At 38.1% G+C, this 21,228-nt stretch overlaps 2 protein-coding genes across 2 annotated transcripts; one reads left to right on the forward strand and one right to left on the reverse strand.

Annotated features, from left to right (window-relative positions):
• Positions 1-5,346: 5,346 nt before the first annotated feature.
• Positions 5,347-8,670, reverse strand: LOC113015080 (mucin-13). The gene is made up of 2 exons (XM_026157005.1): positions 8,436-8,670; positions 5,347-6,964 (listed from the first exon to the last, which is right to left on the reverse strand). The coding sequence occupies exons 1-2, from the start codon at positions 8,496-8,498 to the stop codon at positions 6,560-6,562; spliced, it is 468 nt and encodes a 155-aa protein (XP_026012790.1). The 5' UTR covers positions 8,499-8,670; the 3' UTR covers positions 5,347-6,559.
• A 6,400-nt stretch (positions 8,671-15,070) lies between these two features.
• zgc:114119 (Mediator of RNA polymerase II transcription subunit 30-like) lies at positions 15,071-20,395 on the forward strand. The gene is made up of 5 exons (XM_026157004.1): positions 15,071-15,265; positions 15,532-15,777; positions 17,984-18,142; positions 18,312-18,401; positions 19,433-20,395. The coding sequence occupies exons 2-5, from the start codon at positions 15,544-15,546 to the stop codon at positions 19,526-19,528; spliced, it is 579 nt and encodes a 192-aa protein (XP_026012789.1). The 5' UTR covers positions 15,071-15,265; positions 15,532-15,543; the 3' UTR covers positions 19,529-20,395.
• Positions 20,396-21,228: the final 833 nt, after the last annotated feature.

Consider the following 21,228-nt stretch of genomic DNA (forward strand, 5'->3'; position numbering starts at 1 on the left):
ACAAGCAGAACTGCATTACTGCAGCAGAAGACACATCGTCCACATTCAGAAGCACATCTCTGTATAGTGACTGGTCTTGTGATTTAAACAGGCAAATGTTCAGCATTCAAACTACAGCTTAACTATAGTCAAACCAGATGTTTCCCCGTTATGTCGATATCAGCTAGTCAAGTACACACCTACACAGCATGTTAACAAACCGTGAAAAAAAACCCACACAAAAAAATGAATGATTGCTGGTAAGGGTTTCTATACATTAGTATTTACGAAGGGTATGTTGTGACTTACCTTCAAAATTACAGTGGTCCCTCACTATAACACGTTTCACATTTCACCTATCGCTGGTTATTTTTATAACATAAGACCCGCGATAAACGAGGGACAGCTGTTTACTAATACTGAGAAATATGACATTTGAATCCCTTTTCTCGTTTGCTCTGAGGCGCAGGGAAAAAATATCGACAAGTCGATGAACATCATTTACAGATATATTGGGTAAATGCCCAAGACATCTATAGAAACGTAAATCGCCGCTTCATTCATTCATTTGCTTAACTTGTTTTGGACCGTAAACAGGGCGTGAATAGGACACCGGAAACAAAGCTCCCCACAGGAGTTTCCGCACCGGAAGTAGCATATGCTAACGTGCACATAGTCAATTAGTTTTCATTTATACAGTGGCAAATCACAGCAACAGTTGCCTCCAGGTGCTTTGTCGTCACCTTGGTTGACGATACCCCTCTGGCTGTGGTCGTCGTGCTGGTGGAAGCCTGGGTGCCGCTGCCAGAGCCACTGTTGCTGCTAGTCTTACTGTCAGTAGTGGTAGTACTCAGACCTGTTGATGCAGTGGTTGTGCTCATGTCCTAAAGAGCAAAGCAACAAAATTTATGACACTCTGTTGTGCTGGATTTTACAGAGTATGATATTGTATGCTTTACATGTAATAACTTTACGTTCAGGCCGAGATTTTAAAGCAATGCATTAACACTGAAAAATACAGAAGCAGGATAGATATTCCATCAAAAACAATCTTGGTTCACTGGTAAGATTTCCTCAAGTATTTTTTTTTTATTAATTTAATAATTTATACATTTTTTTGTTTTATATTTATTGTAGTGTGTGTTTGATCACATTACTTTCAATTCAAAGAAATATGAAAAACAAAGATTTCCTTTTTTTTTTTTAACTTTTATCTTTTTTGATTATTTCTTACAGCTGGTAATGTATTTCATCTACAAGTAAATACAATAAACTCTGATTTGCTGTGTGATAAATAACACTGTAGTCTAGTTCTGTCTCTGAGACTTCAGATTGCCCACTGCACTATGGTTTAAAAAGCAAAAGGTCCAAACAGCAGAGCCACAGAGGTGGCAATGTGACTCTATCCTCTCTTTGCATTCAATTAGTTTTCATTTATACAGTGGCAAATCACAGCAACAGTTGCCTCCAGGTGCTTTGTCGTCACCTTGGTTGACGATACCCCTCTGGCTGTGGTCGTCGTGCTGGTGGAAGCCTGGGTGCCGCTGCCAGAGCCACTGTTGCTGTTAGTCTCACTGTCAGTTGTGGTAGTATTAGTAGCTGGGGATAAATTGTAGGTAGGATCGGGTCCTTTTGCTGCAGACATTAGCGGCGCATGCTAAAGAGCAAACCAACAGAATTTATGACACTGAATAATAAATTAATAAAACTGACACTACAAATGATATTGTATACTTTATATGTAATAATTGCCCATTAAGGAAGTGATTTCAATGCAATGCATTAACAGTGAAAAATATGAATCAGAATAGTTTTTCCATCAAAAATCATCTTGGCTCACTGGTTAGAATTCCCTGAATATTAATTTATTTATTTATTTAAGTGTGTTTGATCAACAAAGATTGCTGTTTGTTTCTTGTTTATTTTTTGTTACATTCATTCTTTTTTACTTTTAATTTCAAGTCTTACCTTGGAAAAGGGAAATCCCAGCAGAGTCAGGAAAGGCAGCGCCAGGAAAAAGTACTTCATATTGCTTGAAATATAATTTCCTCTTGAAAGCTAACAGCTTAAAATATCTTGTTAAAATGTGATTTGTTTCCCGTACTCAAGTCTTTGTTTTGTACAATATGTGCTCTCTTCCAAAGCTGGCCTTTTTATATTGCATTCACCTTGTTCACCTGTCAGCCTCCACCCAAGTGATGGACCACAAATGCAAAACTTTACACTGTGCCAAATGAAACCTAACCTATGGATGTGATACCTTCTCTCTAATGTCTTTCTTGTGTCTCAGGCTGCTGACTCGATGCTATTTTTATTCTTTTGTAGAACTCCAACCCTAAACTTACTCAACAGTTTCAAATAACATGTTATTTTACCTCATTTTCTTTCATCTTGTTTAATTAGGCAGTGTTGTAAAGTACAATGTTTCACTGAAGTTTTTGTCTAATGTGATCCTTTTTAAAGTAGCAACAGTACATCAACAGCTCCACAACTACATTTACTTTAACCTTTCAAAGTTCAAACAGCACGCTGATTTGTCAGGCTTACAGTTAGGCCCATAAATATTTGGACAGAGACAACTTCTTTTTCTAATTTCGTTCTGTACATTACCACAATGCATTTTAAATGAAACGACTCAGATGGAGGTAAAGTGCAGACTTTCAGCTTCAATTCAGTGGGTTCAACAAAAAGACTGCATAAAAATGTGAAGAACTAAAACATCTTTAACACAATCCTTTCATTTCACTAAATATTCACATTTCAGGAAAATAAAATGTTCATTTCTAATACTTTGCTGCTAATAACCGGCTGAAGTCTTGAACTCATGGACTTCACCAGATGCTGGCTTTCCTCCTTTTTAGACCTTGACTGCAGGAGCTTTCAGTTGCTGTTTGTTTGTGGGCCTTTCAGTTCAAAGTTTAGTCTTCCACAAGTGGCATGCATGCTCAGTTGGGTTAAGATCACGTGACTGACTTGGTCATTCAGGAATATTCCTTGGAATATTCCAATTTTTTGCTTTAATAATCTCCTGGGCTGCTTTGGCTGTATGTTTTGGGTCATTGTCCATCTACCAAATCAATTTGACTGCATTCAGCTGGATTTGAGCATGTCTCTTTTTTTAAATCTAGCCTTTATCTTCTTGAGGCTTATGAGTAGCTTGCACCTTGCAGTGAACTCTCTTTGTTTATTTTCATGCAGTCTTCTCTTTATGGCAGACTTTGATATTGATACACCTACCTCCTGGAGAGTGTTGTTCACTTGGTTGGTAGTTGTGAAGGTGTCAGGATCCTGGGTCTCTTCACCCAGCTTTTTTAGTTCTTTGTGATTTTTGTATTTTGTCGAGTACTCATGTGATTTATTCTATGGTTTCTAGTTTTGATCCCTTGCCCCTCATGTTTCTCTGTGCCCCTCTTTTCTGTGTAAAGTCTGTGTTTCTTGGTCTGTGTCTTCGCATGTTTTGAGTTTCTTGTGTTTTCTGTCACTCTGTATTGTGAATTATGTTCTCATGGTTGGTCTTTTGTTACTCCCTCGAGTCTAGTTTCTTGTGTTCCAGGATTTCCCTCTGTGTATTATTTATCATCTCTAGTCTTTTGGTTCTTCGCCTTATGGTTATGTCTCTGTGTTTCTTAGTTGCTTTGTCTCTACTATGTCAAGTTCATGCCTCAATGTTATACTTCCTGTTTTACTTTGAAGGTCTGTGTCTGATGTGAGTGTATCCTACTTTGCTTCCTTGTCTCTTCAGTTCTGATTTCCCCCAGCTGTGCTCTCCTTCTGTGTCTCATTCCCTTGTTATTCCCCAGTGTATTTAAGCCCTGTGTTTCTCTGTGTCAGTGTTGCGTCGTCACTCTAGCTGTGTGTTTCCTCGTGTGCCTTGTAGTGTAGTTTATAGTTTCCCCAGTGAGGTTTAGTTTTGTATGCTTTTCCCCTGCAAGCGAATAAAGCTGAGTGTTTTGAGTTCATCCCTCGACTCTGAGTGCCTGCATTTTGGGTCCAACTCCTGGCTGCCACACAGCACTTCCTGACAGAAGGGATTTCTCATTACCACTGAAGTGATTCTGCGATTATCCACCCGTTTTTTTCCGTGGACGTTCGGGTCTTTAGACTTTGTCACTCCTAATATTCACCAGTGCTTTCGGTTCGGTACGCATATGTATCGAATAATACAAAATGTTTTATTTATTTTATCAACTTTTCTTCTGACGATGCTGTCTATGTTGAGCGCTCAGTGGATCTGCGTTCGACTACTCTGCCTAGGCTGCACTGTCGAGTGCAGATCCACTGAGCGCAGCGCAAGCTAGCAAGACAGAAGCTAAGCTCATTGCAACATGGCAACTGCCTCTACGCTACCCAAAATTGAACCGCGTTTGGAACTATCTTGGTTTTCATGTGAAGCATGACCCTGATGGTAAGCGCGCCATGGACAAAAGTAAAACAGTATGTCGGATGTGCCACGCAATGCTCAATTGGTGGGAACTAGTGTGTTAGCGCAGTTAGCTTGTTAAGGTGTTGACGCCGTCCAGCCCCACGCATGGGGCGATCCGTGGTAACTCATTAATGGAGATTTGCCGCGTTGGGGGCGTTAATGTCATTTTAACGAGATTAACGCTGACAGCACTAGTGGGAACACAACGAAGATGACTGCACATTCACACTGACATCATCCTAGTGCAAAGACAAGTGGAAGCAGACAAAAACAACAAGCACGCATGCTACAAACTTTTAGACAGCCGTTAACACATGATTCTCCTTATGGGGACCTGGTATGTTTAATATGCTGCTGAGAATATAGCCCAGAAGAAGCGTATAGTATAGCTTTTATTTTGGAAAGAGCCATTTCTCTGTAATAAACTCTCTTTTCCAAAGTGATTTCTAAATCAGATTTATTTTTTTTTTTATTTTGTTGTTTCAGCAACATTAAATTTAAAAACTGTACTTTTGACTTAAAATATATATTTATAATAATATAATATATAATGACAAATTAAAAAGGCATGAACATTTTTTTTTGTATCGAAAAAATATCGAACCGTGATATATATATATATATATATATATATATATATATATATATATATATATATATATATATATATATATATATATATAAAACAAAAAAAAAACACCACCCAGCACGCCCCTGCGGGCGGTTTATCCTTCAAGCTCGGGTCCTCTACCAGGTACTACTATATATAGCTTTGGATACTAATAGACAAAGGTTGGAAGTGGTTACATTTACAGAAAACCCCCAAACATACTATGACACAGACGTCCCAGAGGAAAAGTCTTCCTTAGAAAATTAACTTTAAATACCATGTCAAACGCAGACTGGATTTATTCTTTATTCCAGATCAAAGAGGAATTGTCCAACGAGGCAACAGATGTCATTAACCAGTTATAAACCAAGATATTTGCTTATGTATTCTCATCTTTTAAGCTTGCAGTTATACAAACACTTCACAACTTTTCCATCAGCAGAGCAGTACAAGGCATGCATCCTGTGTTGTGAGAGACCTACTCCTAGCCAACAATCTGGGAAAGGTTATAGAAACATGGAATGCAATACAATGAAGGGTATATGGTGAAGGAGAGGTGAAGGGTGCAAGGAATGAGTCATGGAGATGGGGTTGATGAGGACAAGATGATGAAACATGACTTGAGGGGGGAGGGAGCAGGTCAGACCAAGAGGTAATAGCATGAAAAAAGGAAAGGTGGATGAAAGGGTACGGGGTGAAGGACAGGTTGTTTTAAGACATAAAGAAAATGGATCTTTATTGTTAAAATGGATAAATGGCAATTGCAGCTATATCAAAAGCTGAATGGGAGGTTGAGATATTGATTGGCTTACAGACATAAAAATCTATACTTTATGCAAAATTTCAATATCATATCTTATATGAGTTATATGGTGCGACTAGAACTAGTATTAGCATAATTATATATACATATATATAAAACTGTAAATGGTATTATTATTTTTAATTTGCAAATACTCCACCAGAACATTTTGTGACTTGGTCTTGTTAGATTTTGGTTTGTTTTTGCTAGATGTTGATCTGTATAGTTTCTAGTTGAAGTAGTTAAATTTTTCCCCAAATAATATAATAATATACATGCATAAATACATGTTGGCATGAGAGAAACAAAGATGCTACTGTACAAACAGCATGAATTCAAATGTGATGTTGCCTAGCTTTTTTAGTGTTAAGCCAACATGCAAATGGAGCTGTGGGTGCACCACTGCCGTTTCCTTCAGCTAAAACAAACCCGAGGTTGGCTGAAGTGTTCAGTACAATTAACTCTTCAGCCTCCGCAAAAGATCACCATTTTACTTTATTTGCCAAAACACATTGGTTTCCTTTATTCCCTTTTAGTATTTATGAATGAAACATAGCATTAACATTTGAAGCACAGTGTCATACATAACTTATGGATATTTGTGTAAAAGCAGAGAAAGACTCAGTGCAAACAGAGCACATCACAGCCTTAAAGAAGCAGCCATTTAATACGAGGCTGTAATAATAATGTAATATGTTTCCACAGCATTTAAGGATTTAAATGCAGATTCTATACTTTCATACATTCATTCCAAAGCACAGCAGATCAGAATAGTGACAGCAAACACCAGCAGCTGACTGCAGAACCCAAACAAAGGAGCAGATCCTCCTTTTGTTGTTGTAGATGAGATTGTGGTAATATTATTGCTGGTAGTCCCTGTGGAATTCTGTGTGGTGGATGCTGGGGTTCCAGGGTTTTGAGTAGCCCCAGGGGACACGGAGGACCCCTGTGATGAAGTGACATTATCTGTAGAGTGGGAGGTGGTGTCAGATGGTATTCTTGTGGTTTTAGGAGTTTGGGCATGGGTGGTGTTTGTCGTGTAAGAAACAGTGGCGTTCCATTGAGGTGTGGTCGCTGCAGGCTGAGTGCTATTACTCGTAGTGCTGTTATTGGTCACTGCTGGAGTTGTGACATCTGTGGTGCCTTGGCCCTGTAAGAGAAAATAAAAGTTCACGGTGTAAAAGATATATCTAAATATTCATGTAGACTGTTGCAGAGCCATATGCTCATATCTATCCAGCAACAGTGTTTTAGCTATTTTAAATAAATTACAGACGTCAATGTCAGCAATTCATGTGGAACAAATTGCTACTGTAAAGCAGATCTAATTAAAAAATGACAAAGGAGATAACATGAGGCATTCTAATTTATATCATATATGTTGATAAACTGATTTGATATTGATATCATGTACTTATTCGCCTCTGTCAGTGCGTCCCAGGGTGGCTGTGGCTACAATGTAGCTTGCCATCACCAGTGTGTGAATGTGTGTGAATGGGTGGATGACTGGATGTGTAAAGCGCTTTGGGGTCCTTAGGGATTAGTAAAGCGCAATACAAATACAGGCCATTTACCATTTATTTGTAATACTTATCACTACTCTAAATTCAATTTCCATGTTCTTCTGTCTGCATTTCCACTCTGTGTCAAACTTCGTGGAATAAATAAAGCTTACAGATGTGTCTCTGTTTCAGTGGAAAATCCTCTGTACGCACAAGCATGCAAAAGTTCGGTACACATTGCTTCAACAGTACACGAAGCATGAAAGCATTAACTGCACTTTGCATACCGCTGTGATAGGCAGGGCTGCAGGGCCTGATTGTCATGTACTCTGATGGCCTAAACCTGAGTCCTGCTTCTTTGTTCTGTCCACTTGAAGTTCAATAGACCGCAATACTTGAAATGTGCAAGTATTCCTTGTATTTTTATTTTTATTCCTATTTATTCTATTTATCCCCTTCGTATATTTTATTTATATATGTCTCTGTATTTATATATGTGTGTGTGTGTATATATATATATATATATATATATATATATATATATATATATATATATATATAAAATATTCTGTAACTCTGTAACTTCTGTCGGTGCTGTGCTTTTGGAAACCGAATTTACCAGAGGAACCCACCTGAGGGATTAATAAAGTTTTATCTTATCTTATCTTAAAATTAAGTAAGTAAAGTATGGATATATTCAGTTTCACAGAATCCTAGAAATGAAGGAGCTGTTAATACAGTTCTTGTTCACTGATGCACTGATTCACACTAATTTCAATAATAATTTTAAATCACAATCTAAGAAAATGTCACTGTTTACACTTACAGTGCCTATGTGCTGAGAATGATGAGGTGATTCAATTCTACATCCTCAAACATGTACAAAACGAAATACAGTCAAAAGGTTTTGGTTTTGTATCCTTTTGTTTTCTTCTCTTTCCCTGCATTTGCATTGACTTTTGATTTAATTTACCTCTGATTTGAATCCAACTACACTTAAGCTAGAAAAACAAATGATTGTGTTGCTTGCCATTAGTAAAAGCATGGTAACCTGAACTGGCTTCTTTTTCTTTTTTAAATAAATGCAACTTTGGTAAATTAAGTGAAAATGCCTCTTACCTCTATGCCCAAAAACATAAAGGTCAAACAGACACATAGGAGAACTGTCCCGGTTATCTTCATCTTGGTCTTCTTGGTAAATTCTCTTTGTACTTTATGGCTGCTCACACCTTTCTGGCTCACCTTTTATACCTGACAACTCCCAGTAGTACTGATGCTGATAACAGAGAAAAAAAAACCATGCCCTGTTATATACTCTGGTGCACTTTCATAATGCCCTATATGACAGGAAACTAAATGTGTTTCGTGTGTAAAAAAGAGTAACAATGTGAGGGAAAACTGCTTCCACTGCACTTTGTTAAAAGTAGAATCATATGCTTCTCCTAAAGCTAAGGTTAATATTTGTTTTTGGGTTTTTTTTTATAACACGGTGACTGCTTCCTGATACAACTCTGAACCTGCTGAAATGATGCTGAAGGATGCGGAAACACATTGTTCTGACCCCCACTTTCTCAGTAGTGTCATATTACAGGAGATATTATGCTACCATGTGTCCATGTATTTTGTGAAAAGTTATGCTAATAGGTTGGGTGTTTTGGGTACAGTTTTGGCTATACTCACTGTGTAAAAAATTTTTTTTCATGAAAGAATAAACCTGTATCACAAAATTTGCAGGGCTTAGTTATGGTACAAAAAAGTTTGTTTTTTTTTTTTTGTAGCAGTTGTATTTGTTTTATATTACTAAGGATGGATCACATGAGGACTTGTGTGAAGTTAGAAGGAAAAGGGCATCTTGAGACTTGCTAGAGACTGCTATTTGCCACTTCTTAAAATAACAGCTGGTTTTGTTGAATTTGACCTTGCATGTTCGGAAGTATTCTAACTAACAACACAGTTCTCGGTTCTCATCTCTTTTTATTCATATTACATTTCTAGATTTACAACCTTGGTCTTACATTTTTATGAAATCTGTCTCCTCTTTATATTTAACTTTCAGGCAAGGTCAGATAAGGCAGGAATAAACCCGAGGGTAGGTCAACAGAGAAAAACTGTGAAGCAACAAGGTCATTCAAGGGAAAATGAAAGTGGAAAGCTAACCAGCCCTCTGTAGTTATTTTGATAACACAAGAATTCTACTTTACAAACCTTCACATTTTGTATTGATTTTTTTAAAATGGTAAATTACTCACATTCGATTTCACCTTGTCTTGTTGAACTCTTGGAATAACTGATGCAAACAGAAAGGAATGTGAACCTGTGATATTTAATTTCTGATATAAGGTTTTACAAATATTTGAGGAACCCTATCAACTTCCAAAAAAAATCGAATGTGACCAAACCATTGTGAAAAAAAGAGAAGTACTGTTACTTTTCTGTTGTACTTGTTTTTGTACCCGTTTTCCATTGCAAAAACAACGTTCAGCTATGGTCAAAAGTTTACATACTTTCTTCACTGGCATATATGACATGATGATTTTAATTATTTCTTCGAATAGTTCTTTTTCAAGGGTGGAATCATTGCAACAGAATACAGTTTTAATTACTTAAAAAAAAACCAAGAATTAGATGCACAAGGTTGAATGCTGAGAGGAAAGGGTGCCATAATCATTTGCATCTTGTCACATATTAACATGTATCAGGTTCTTCTCACAGGTAGATACGTGACTCTATCTGCAGAAATACGTTGTTGTTGTTTCTTAAATAGCCAGGTCATAATTTCTGGAAAAACAGACACTGGTGCTGAGGATTTCAAGTCTATTTTAATTCTATTTCTATTTTAATGTCCCGACACATGGCTATACACACCAAAACAAGCCAAACGGATGGCACTATAGTCCAAGTGGAAAAATCTGTCATTTTTTATTTGAGGTGTATTGTCCCTTTAAATTTTAAGACTGATTGCACAAATATTTAATATGTGAGTATGTAACAGGTGCATACTGGGTGTTTTATAGTTGATTAACGAAAGCATATGTATCCTGTGGGGGAAGTCGAATACAAACCTAAAACTACAAAACATTTTAAATAACAACACACATAACTTCATTTCTCTCCTACCACCGTATTATTACAACAATAGAGAGGAAGCAAACTTGTTCCTGTAACAAATGATTCTGGTAGGTATGAGATCACAAGTAGCCTTTTGTAGCACGTTATCAGCTGGTTTATCACAGCACTGCATATTTCCTGGTACAGGAAAGTTCCGATAACCAAATGTCCCAGGACACAATATAGCACAAACATCGCAAGTGACACTCTTACATGTTTCCATGTAGAATAGAGTGGGATTTTATTAATGTAGTACACATTTTCCTTATGAATTTTAGCACCAAATATTTCTTATAGAATAGTTCATCGGCACAGTGGCTACAGATACAGCGTAGCATCGGAGGTTTGCAATGGACCAGTCAAAGTGCAGAGCTCAACCCAACTGAATTGCTGTTACAGGACCTTAAGAAGGCGGTGTATATATGAATGTCTGCAAACACCAATCGACTAAGGCAATACGGTAGAGAAAAATAGGCCAAAATTCCTTCACAACAATGTGAGAAACTAATAAGGTCATACAGAAAACAATTATTTCACTCCTGCTAAAGGTGGTTCTAGAAGCTATTGGCTCATGGGGTGTAATTCGCTTTTTAGAGAACTACATTGTCATTTGAAACCTTTTTTCCCACAGGATCAGATGTTTGAGCAATAAAAGACAAATCTGTAAATAAATACTGCTTACTAAATTTAAGATAAGATAAGATAAGATAAGATAAGATAGAACTTTATTAATCCCTCGGGTGGGTTCCTCTGGGAAATTCGACTTCCAAAAAAAGCACAGCAACGACCGAAGTTACAGTTACAGAATTGTTATATATATATACACACACACACACACACACACACACACACACACACATATATATATATATATATATATATATATATATATATATATATATATATATAAATTTCATACTGTCTACAAACTAAACAACACTGAACAATGGTGCAAAATGCAGCTGCTCACATTTTAACAAGAACTGGGAAATTTGAGCACATTAGCCCTGTTCTGAGATCTCTGCATTGGCTACCTTGTCAGGTTCGAGCAGATTTTAAGGTCCTGCTGCTCATCTACAAGGCTTTAAACGGACTGGCACCTTCATACCTCTCCGACCTTTTACATCTTTACGTTCCATCCCGTGCTCTCCAATCTCAGGACTCTGGCCTTCTAAAGGTTCCTAGAGCCAGAAAAAAGACAATTGGAGAGCGTGCTTTTTCTTTTCGTGCCCCGTTTCTGTGGAACACCCTCCCTCAAGATGTTAGGCAGGCATGCTCCGTGGAGGTTTTTAAAACTAAGCTGAAGACACATTTGTTCACCTTATCTTACAAGTCTTAATTCTATGGCTTTTAGTTTTTAAATTCTTACTGTTTTTAACTTGTATTGTGTCTTTTACGTGTATTGCTATGTATCGCTTTTTATTTATTTATTTATTTTATCTCTTTAGTTTTAAACAGTTATACAGCACTTTGTTTGAAAGCGCTTTATAAATAAAGTTATTATTATTATTATTATTAATGAAGGCTGCAGAGAGATATATAGAGTTAGTTAAATGTTAAAATCACGACGTTCATATCAACTGTGCAGTATTTACATGCTAATGTTTCTTTTAGCATGTTAGCATGCTAGTATTTGCTTTCAGAGGGCACTGTTACTAAAATTAGGATCTTAAGAGATTGAGGGGAAAAAAGGGAGCAATTTTTTCCATGAGCTGTATGACTGTGAAGATACACAGCTAAAAGTTAATGTTCTATTTCCACATTTTAAGAAACATGGTCTAAAATATAATCCGTTATGAATATGAACATGTAAAATGTCTTAATCCGAATGACTGAAAACACTATAGAGCTAAACAGCTAATGTAGCTTTAAAAAACTACTTTGCGTAAACTGGATTGTGTAAATTATAGGAAATCATCCTTTCAATTGTTCAAGGGGTTAAAATGATACTCAGGCAGACATGAGTGACTCAGAGGCAAATAATCTTTGTTCATAAGGCTCTGCCAATCAAAACTTTGATTGCTTTAGTGATTGTAGAAGTGTTAAAACTCTGAGGTTATTGGGGAAAAAGGTTATTTTTACAAGCTTGAATTGTACTCTTGACTGGAAAATATGACACGTAATTCCTCATAAACAAGCACCACCCATCTTTGAGGAGCACGATTAAACGGTGCCAAGATGAAGAACTACTTTAAGACCAAGAATGTCCAAGGGTGCTGATTGTCAAGGACTACTTGGCCTTACAAAGATTACAAAATTGTCTGATTAATCCGTGATAACATGGGTTAAGCGCCTTGAGGCAACTGTTGTTGTGTTTTGGCGCTATATAAATAACACTAAACTGAATTAAATGAGTTATCAAGTTGTGCACAGACTTCCCAACTCAACTATATCTGATATTCTTAAAGCAAAAGAGCCACAGACTAAACGTGTGTATAATAATATGTCTATATTATTCAAAGATTCAGTCTTTTATTTAAATGACTCAGCTGAAGCCATCACTTTGAACAATGCATGTAATAAATTCCAAAACTGATGCTAAAAAAGTAGTATTTAAACAAGTGGTCTTGCTTTTTGAGCCCACTGTGCGTTAAAATGCATTTAACATTCATTGTTATCAGTACCTTGCGTACCTTATCTCTGCCTTGCGTGTTTAAGATCTCCATGCAAATTGCATTTCCTTAAGAACAAACAAAGTTCAAGTTGAAACGGTACATCAAACACAGATGGAAATGGTGACGTGACGTCAAAACAAATAGAAACATACAGGCAAAATAAAGTTGCAAAGTAGATGGAATCGTTTTTTCTGTATTTGTGTTGTTAATTGGATCTATTATCAGTCAATTTTAGTATAAAATACAAATATATAAACTACGTCTTTTTTTAATCTGAGCCTATATCAGGCCATTTTACTCATGTTTGTTCAAAGGGAATAAAGTCTAAACCAAGTCCTTGAAGGAAGCTGTACTTCCTTGAACTTGCTGTTGTTGTGCTAGGTTGACTGCGACCTTTGATCCTATATAAACCATGGATAAAGTCACGCAACCAGACTCATCAAATAAAGAAAGTAGGTCCACATGTGACTGACAAATCCAGTCCTTTCCTCAGTTTTATTGGTCTGACTTGACAGCAAAGCAAACACGTGTAATTCATTTATCCTTGAGTCAAACAAAATAGGTCTACTGCTTAAAAGTCTGACTTCCATCCATCCATCCATCCATCCATCAGCATAAGCAGAGAAGCCCAAACCTCCCTCTTCCTAGCCACCTCCTCCAGCTTGTCCGGGGGAACACCAAGGCGTTCCCAGGACAGCCGAGAGATATAATCTCTCCAGCATGCCTTGGGTCTGCCCCGGGGCCTCCTCCCAGTGGGAGATGCCTGGAATACCTCACCCCTTTGGAGCCCAGGAGGCATCCTTATCAGATGCCCGGAACACCTCAACTGGGTCCTTTTGATGTGAAGGAACTTCTCACCCTATCTCTAGGGGAGAGGCCAGCCACTCTTCGGAGGAACTACCCACAGCTCATGACCATAGGTGGGGGTAGGGATGCAGATCGACTGGTAAATTGAGAGCTGGGTCCTGGGTGAAGGACCAGACAAAGAAAGATACAGAAGACGCCTATGAGTAGAACATCAAGGGAACAGTTCACCCTGCCCGGGATAGGGTTACCGGGACCCTGCCTTGGAGGCCGGAGCGGGGGCCGTGGAAGACTGATCCCCAGCCACCAAGACTTATCTATTTCCTTAAGTTATAAAATCCTTGTAGATATAACTATTCAAAAATAAATAAATACTTGAAACCATCATTGACACACCTTAAGTGTGAGTGAAAATTTGTAAACCACCAATTTGATTTACTGACTTCAGTTTCCATTAAATTAAAAAAAAAGACTATTTTGATTAAGACATTAATTGATTGTTTTTTTTTTTACTGTAAATATACTTTAAAAAACAAACAAACATTGCAAACAGAAGAAAAAAACTAATAGGGGAAAAATATTAATGACTATCTGTATATACCACATAATTTACATGCTTGAAAAGGAGTAGGATGAAGTTTAAACTTCTTTACTAACACGCTGACTCTTTGCGGCTATAAAACAGTAATATACATAGGACATTTAAATCAATATGACCACATGTTCAATAAGGCTTTGCATATACCCTATCATAAATAGATGATCATTTTATAGCTGTCTTTCTAATAAGTAACTAGATGGCTATCATATAATATTGAAATTACATTATTGCTGTTTTTGAATGGGCAATTGTATTTACTGCATACTTAAATTTTCCCTTTTACATACATCCAGTGTATGGTCTTGTTACATTTTACATGCAAAATATGCATGTAATGTGTGCTTTAGAATTAAATTGAATTAATTTTAATATCATGCTTGAGTAATGTCAATCCAACACTAACATTTTCTATGATGAAATTAGTGGCATTTGATGAAAAGTGATGACTTTTAATGTGTTTTTCTCTCTATGTTTTTTACAGTTTTATATTTAATAGTGCGAATGAAAAACAAATGTATATTTTTACACTATAGTATATATAGTATATAGCTAAAATTGTTTTGTTCTTTTACAGCTGATGTTTACAGTACCTTCAGGTATATCCGCGTCTACTGTCGCCATCTAGCGGTGGGAGAATTAATCCCATTTTTATGCCCGGAAGTGACGCATTAACGTGCTGTGCTTTCTGAAAGAAATCAATGGAAGGGTGCCAGTGATCATGCTTTATTTAAAATAATAAATAACTAGGCCCTTTTTCGCAAAGGCTGCATCATCTGGGAAACATCTGTACAACATTCAGCCAAAAGACGGTTTGAACTTGGGTAAGTAGCTTTTTGCACAGCCCGTTGCTAACTAGTTAGCTTAATTTGCTTGAGCTAGCATGTTTAGCCAGTAAGTTAAGTTTCCCTCCCTCGTCTCCATTGAGAGTACATTTTTAAGGAGTTTCCTGCTTTCTTAAATATGATCTCGAAACGTCTGTAGTTTCTCTAATAAGCTTAAATTTGAGCATACATCCTTGCTGTGTTGAGAAAACGTATATTTACGCTAATAGAACATCACCTTTGTCTTGTACCATCGTACCCCGCAGATTTGTGTGGATATGGCAGCTTCTTTACCTCAGAAGCCAGGGATGGCAGGGATGCCCTCACAGCAGCAGCAGCAGCCTCCTCATCTGCCCCCCGGTGCTGCCCCAAGTGCAGGTCAGCAGCCCATGCCTCCTCAGGGAGCCCTTAGGGAGATCTCCCCGGTGTTCCTCTGCAGGATCGGACAGGAGACTGTACAAGATATTGTCACACGCACTATGGAGATCTTCCAGATTACACGAGCCACACAGGTAAGGGACACGAGGCTCATGCTTAGCAGCAGGAACTGGTTTCTTGTTGTTAGTGTCTGGGACTTGATATCAAAATAACGATATTGTCGCATACCTATATGTAATATGAGTATAACACACTTACCTATATTCTTGCCCACTCACATATTCAGCTTTGTTTATGGGTGTATCATTAGCAGACTAATATTTCTTACTGTTAGTTTCTCATTCATCTTCTCAGTTCAGCTGCTCTTCTGAGGGGTCACTACAGCCTCCATCTCTCTCTCTGACATCCTCTTCTGTCACACTAACCATCTTCATGTCCCCTTCACTACATTCATGAATCTTCTCCTTTTTTCCTCATTTCCTCTGGCCTAGCAGCTCCATTTTCAGCAATCTTTGTCGAGTATATCCATTATTCCTATCTGCACATTTTCCAGCCATCTTAGTCTTCCCTCTCTAGCACTCAATCTGAGCCATCCGTCTGATTACATTCCTAATGAAACTCTTAATCTCAACCTTGCAGTCTCGTGTCTCTTTCAGGTTGCACCTTCTGGTTAAATGTAGTCCGCCTGTATGCATCTTCCTCATTTCTTATATGTCACCCTGTGTTCTTCTGTCTTCTTGAAATATGATACGTCCTTATCAAATCTATTTCCATCACCCATATGTCTATTGCCTGCTCCTATCGCCAGTCTCTTACACTCTGACTGTGCTTACGGTCTTATCCAAATTACTCTGGTTTTTTTCTTCTAACTGACATCCAACGTGTAGTGAACAAATTCAACATCACCTATTTGATTTCCAGCTTCAATCCTGTATGACACACTCTTCGCTTCCACATTTGAGTATATCTATAATTTCTCAGGCATGGCTTTCTTCCCACCTGGTCTCATTCTCTCTATCATACCAGCCAGCTGTCTCCTTTTACCAGCCTTTGTCCCAGCTCTCACCTCTGCACTCCTGCCTGTTAAGTTCTCATATTGACTTAAAGTCCAAAACTACAACTGTAACGATCGTTTTTAATATTTATTTAATCTGAACGACTTTTGAAAACTCAATCAAGTGCAGCTTCAGGTTCCTCATACCATTTATAAATAACATTCGTTTTGTTTTTTAAATTAAGGATTACGTTTATTTAAGTTTATTTATTGTCTAATAGAAGAGAAAAAACAATGTCTTAGATTAAAAAAAGAAAAAAAGAAAAACAACAACTGCTCCAACTAACTAGCTATTGGCAACAATTAAAATAAAAAGTGGGTCATTGGAGTGTGAACACAAGGCTCTGTGAATGCCAATTTGGTGACCTCAATGACACTATCAGGGCACCAATTTGACCTCCCCCTGGTGGACTTAATGTACACTATGTAAAACTATTATTAGATCAAGCTTTTGGCCATAATCTCCAGAACTGTCCGTGCCCTCGTCCGTAAGTGTGTAATCCGGGCATCAGCCAATTAAAATCCACACTTCTCAGACAACAGCGCCTCTCACATTTGGGTCCTTACAGTACTGGTGAGCCCTTCCTTGGAACCTTTGTACATTTGGCATTTTAACAGAAAATTCAAATGACTGCAGGTTTACTGACTGATTAGTTCAATAATTACCTGCTGAGTCACCAGTCTGCAGTTTTAGATGGGCAGCACGGACGGTTACTCATATTTTACTGCTACCAAAAATTGCAGTTATTGTTATATTAGCATTATTTCTTTAGCTTAAGTGCAGCAAATTGCACCAGCAGCTCTGGTGTATGTGTGGCTGTTAACTGAGTGGGCGGTATTTATGTGGCTAAAGTGGTTCCACTGTTCCCTGTCAGTCTCAATTTGGCCCGTCTTCTTTTCTGGCATATCTGCTCGGCTTGCCTGTCAGCATCCCTCGTACCCATCCTCCCATCTCCATTTGATCCGTGTTACCAAATGCGCCTCTGTGTTTTTCAGTGTAGTGCTGACTTCTAAAGCTTGTTCTTGCCTATTAAGGTGACCCCCCCCCCCCCTTTTTTTTTTTTTTAAACCTGTGCAGCTCAGAGAAGAGGAACACTATGGTTTTGTGTTGCCATTGCTATTACTTGGTTTTGAAAAATGATTGTCTACATGTCCAATGTACATGCAGTCATTTACATTGCCTGACACTGTCAGCATTTTTATTAGCATTACACTGCTGTATTTAGAAATAGAAGTGTAATTATTCCAAATGATTTCATGTTATCTATTGTGTGTTTTTAATTCAGCTTCCTAATGGGGTGACTCAGAGCCAGGCAACGTATCAGGACCGCTTTGGGAAGCTCCAGGAACACCTTCGGCAGCTCACTCTGCTCTTCAAAAAACTCCGACTGCTGTATGAACGCTGTGTGGAAATGACCTCTGACCTGAAGGAGGGACCAGCTGAGGTTAGAGAAGACCTTTGCTGACCCCCCCCAAAAAAAGAAAAACAAACAAACATTTTTTCAATTACTACTATATAACTACTGTAGAACTATGTTCTTTCTTTATGTCTGATTTGATAATGAGAAAAAAAAATGCAATTTTAATCGTGATTTACCTCGGCTGTGTGTTCAGCTTGTGCCGTACGCTGGAGAGGAGCTGGTTTCTGTCAGAGTGGAGCCCTGCAGTCCTGCTGTCATCCAGGAAAGAAACGAGGTCCTAGAGGTGGGTTTCTGTAATGTTCTTGTCACCTCGGGAAACCATCAGCAGTGACGGGGCCTTTTTTTGGGGGGGTTAAGTTAAAATAAAATAAATAAAAAAGCAGTACACACAGAATTTCAAGTCCAGGATTTAGAGACTTGTTGAAAACGTACGTGTTGGTGCCAGCAAAGTCAGTGTTACCTTTTGTTTTTAAATGGTGCATTATCCCAGTTTAAACATTTGATACGTTTTTTCTGCACTATTGTGAATTGTTATGGGTTCGTGAGATTTGCAAATAATTCTGTAATAATTAATAATAATTGGTCTTGAAATTGATAACTTCCCACTGCTAAAAGGGACATCTTTTAGTGCCTTGTTTTCTCTGACCAACAGCCAGGATATCTATTACCGTCACTTTATGACACAAAACAGGAAATCCTAAACGTGCAGAAAACATCATTAGCTACTAAGAAAGAAAAAGGGTTGGCAACAAACGTTATGCCAGTTCATTGACTTATTGCTGCAGCTTTTCTTGAAATGGATTCAACATATGAATCAATTAATTTCTCATATATTGTTTGGTGTTCCACAGTTTATTATATATTTTAATAATTGGGGACAGTGTTACTTAGCTATGCTGAAATGAGCAGAATAAAGTCCCTTTCAAATTCCTCTAGGTGGCAGTACTGACACAGGCTAAAGTAGCATCTGGATTTTAACTGAAAAACTCTGCATTATTTACTCATTCTGAATTAGGGTGTTGTTTTTTGTTAGAGCTAATATTTCAGTTGGGTTACAAAAATACCTTCAGGGAGCCAGTGGCAAAACACTGGAAAATTCTGCCTGAGGCTGAGAGGACTGTTGGCTTTAGCATCAGCACCAGCAGAAAAGTATTTTTCCTCCAGGTGTGAGGCAGTGTCAGCATCACTTGTTAATATGTGATTAGCTATTTCCTTCCCGGATTGCTTATATGTATAAGGTTGTAACAGGCAAGGGTTAAAGTCCAAGTGTTCTGCAGAGTTTAACTAATGGCCAAATGTCTTGTTGTTATACAGAAATTGCGCCAGAAGAACCAGGAGATGAAGGTTCTGATGGACCAGATGAGGAACCTTCTGTGGGACGTCAATGCTATGCTGACACTTAGAAAATGATGTCTCTGAATGAGACTTGCGCACTTGTTTCTTAGCTCTGCACTCCTCTGCGGGTGAAGGAACTTTAAGACGGCAAAGACCAGGTGAAATAAGGGAACTTCTGTAGGATTTATGGGACCTTCCGCCTACTCTGAGCTGGCACTTCATCACTGAAACTCATAATTTACTTGCACCTTTTCATCTAAGAGCCCGTGTTGTTTGTTGTATTGGAGCCGATAAGAGGGAAATCATAAACAAGGCAGGAATAAGGTATCGAGTCAAAGCCAAAAACAGGATAAGCTGACACACATTCTAACAGTCATCCTCTTCTTTTGTATGAGGCAGCTGATAACCCAATTTTCATTTGGAAAGTGCTCTGCAACTGTTTTGTAACTACTTAAATAAGTTATAGACTTTTGTTCAAACTGATGAAAAAATAAGTTGGAACCTGGATGGCCTCAGGTAACAAAAAGCACAGAAGAGAAAGAAGCCTAAACTGCCTATTCATGGTGTTCTGCCTCCAGGTGCTGACTTGACACCAGACAGACTTGAATTCATTGCAGGTAATTCTTCCACAAAGCACAGAAGCTGATCTGATATGTTTGTTTACAATAGGAACAATTGCCCATATTTGTGCTCTGTCAGTTGTAAAACACTGTGGGTTCAGAATTCCAATCGGCCCTTTGGCAGCTATGTATCTCAGGTGCTTTGTACATAAGTGTGTGCATGTGCTTAATGAGATTAGCTTCCTGAGTGCTACACATCACACCTGTTTGCCCTGAGGGTGTTGAGACTTGCTTACCTGTGAATTTATTTTTGTAAACTGTACTACAAATGGTTGGTGTACTGGGTATTTGTTTTTTAATAAACTTCTTTTTTTGAAACAAACGGTCTGAATATATATTTTAAAGTCCTGCTTCTAAATCCAGGACGGGCCCACTCAGACTGAAGTATTAGCTCCATAGTGTCAGTCTCAACCCTGAGGGTGGATGTAGGAATGCATGATCTCCCTCACAATTGAGATGATGTATAAGTACATCAAAGTACATCCACCTACTTGTAATGATGCACACTCTGACCTTAACCTTCTGTATTCATCTTTCTTTACACAGCAGCAGCTCTTTTGTGTAGTTTGCCTACATTACAACAAAGAGCCAGTCATTCTCTTTCTCAGTCATGTCGGATGCTATCGAACCACACTTTCGATTCCTGTGATTGTGCTTAGTATAATACTCTTTAGTAATTTATTTTTAAAGGAAACTCATCCTGTCCCAAATGGGTTTTCTATATTTAATTTTACTTTACCTTTGTAGTGGAATTGTACCTGCCACAATACACATTTTCAGTGTATCCATCACACAGCAAATTTTGCTCGACCCCATTTGGCCTTCAAAACTGCCCTTATTCTTCATGGCATAGATTTAATAATGGGCTGGAAACATTCCTCAGATTTTGGCCCATTCATGATCTGAATCCCCCGTTCCACCTCATCACAAAGATGCTCTGGTGACTGTAGAGGCTATTTGAGTACAGTGAGGTCACTGTCATGTAAAATAAGCCTTTTTGAGATTATTTGAGCTTTGTGGATGGACATGGACAGCAGTAATATCCAGATGGACTGCCATGTTTAATTGATGCTCAGTTGGAGTTTTACCAGCAGCATCGGCCTGAACTGTTGATACAAGGCAGGATGGATCATGCTTTTTTTCAGTCTGGTAAGC

Source organism: Astatotilapia calliptera, chromosome 22, assembly GCF_900246225.1.
Source record: "Astatotilapia calliptera chromosome 22, fAstCal1.2, whole genome shotgun sequence".
Classification (NCBI taxonomy): Eukaryota; Metazoa; Chordata; class Actinopteri; order Cichliformes; family Cichlidae; genus Astatotilapia; species Astatotilapia calliptera.

Excerpts from the sequence above, each read along its gene's own strand:
- LOC113015080 (XM_026157005.1), bottom strand. The coding sequence starts at position 8,498 with ATGAAGATAACCGGGACAGTTCTCCTATGTGTCTGTTTGACCTTTATG. Across the intron at positions 6,965-8,435 it reads TTATGTTTTTGGGCATAGAG|GGCCAAGGCACCACAGATGT; the intron begins GTAAGAGGCATT and ends TTTCTCTTACAG.
- zgc:114119 (XM_026157004.1), top strand. The coding sequence starts at position 15,544 with ATGGCAGCTTCTTTACCTCAGAAGCCAGGGATGGCAGGGATGCCCTCA. Across the intron at positions 18,143-18,311 it reads TGAAGGAGGGACCAGCTGAG|CTTGTGCCGTACGCTGGAGA; the intron begins GTTAGAGAAGAC and ends CTGTGTGTTCAG. Across the intron at positions 18,402-19,432 it reads AAAGAAACGAGGTCCTAGAG|AAATTGCGCCAGAAGAACCA; the intron begins GTGGGTTTCTGT and ends GTTGTTATACAG.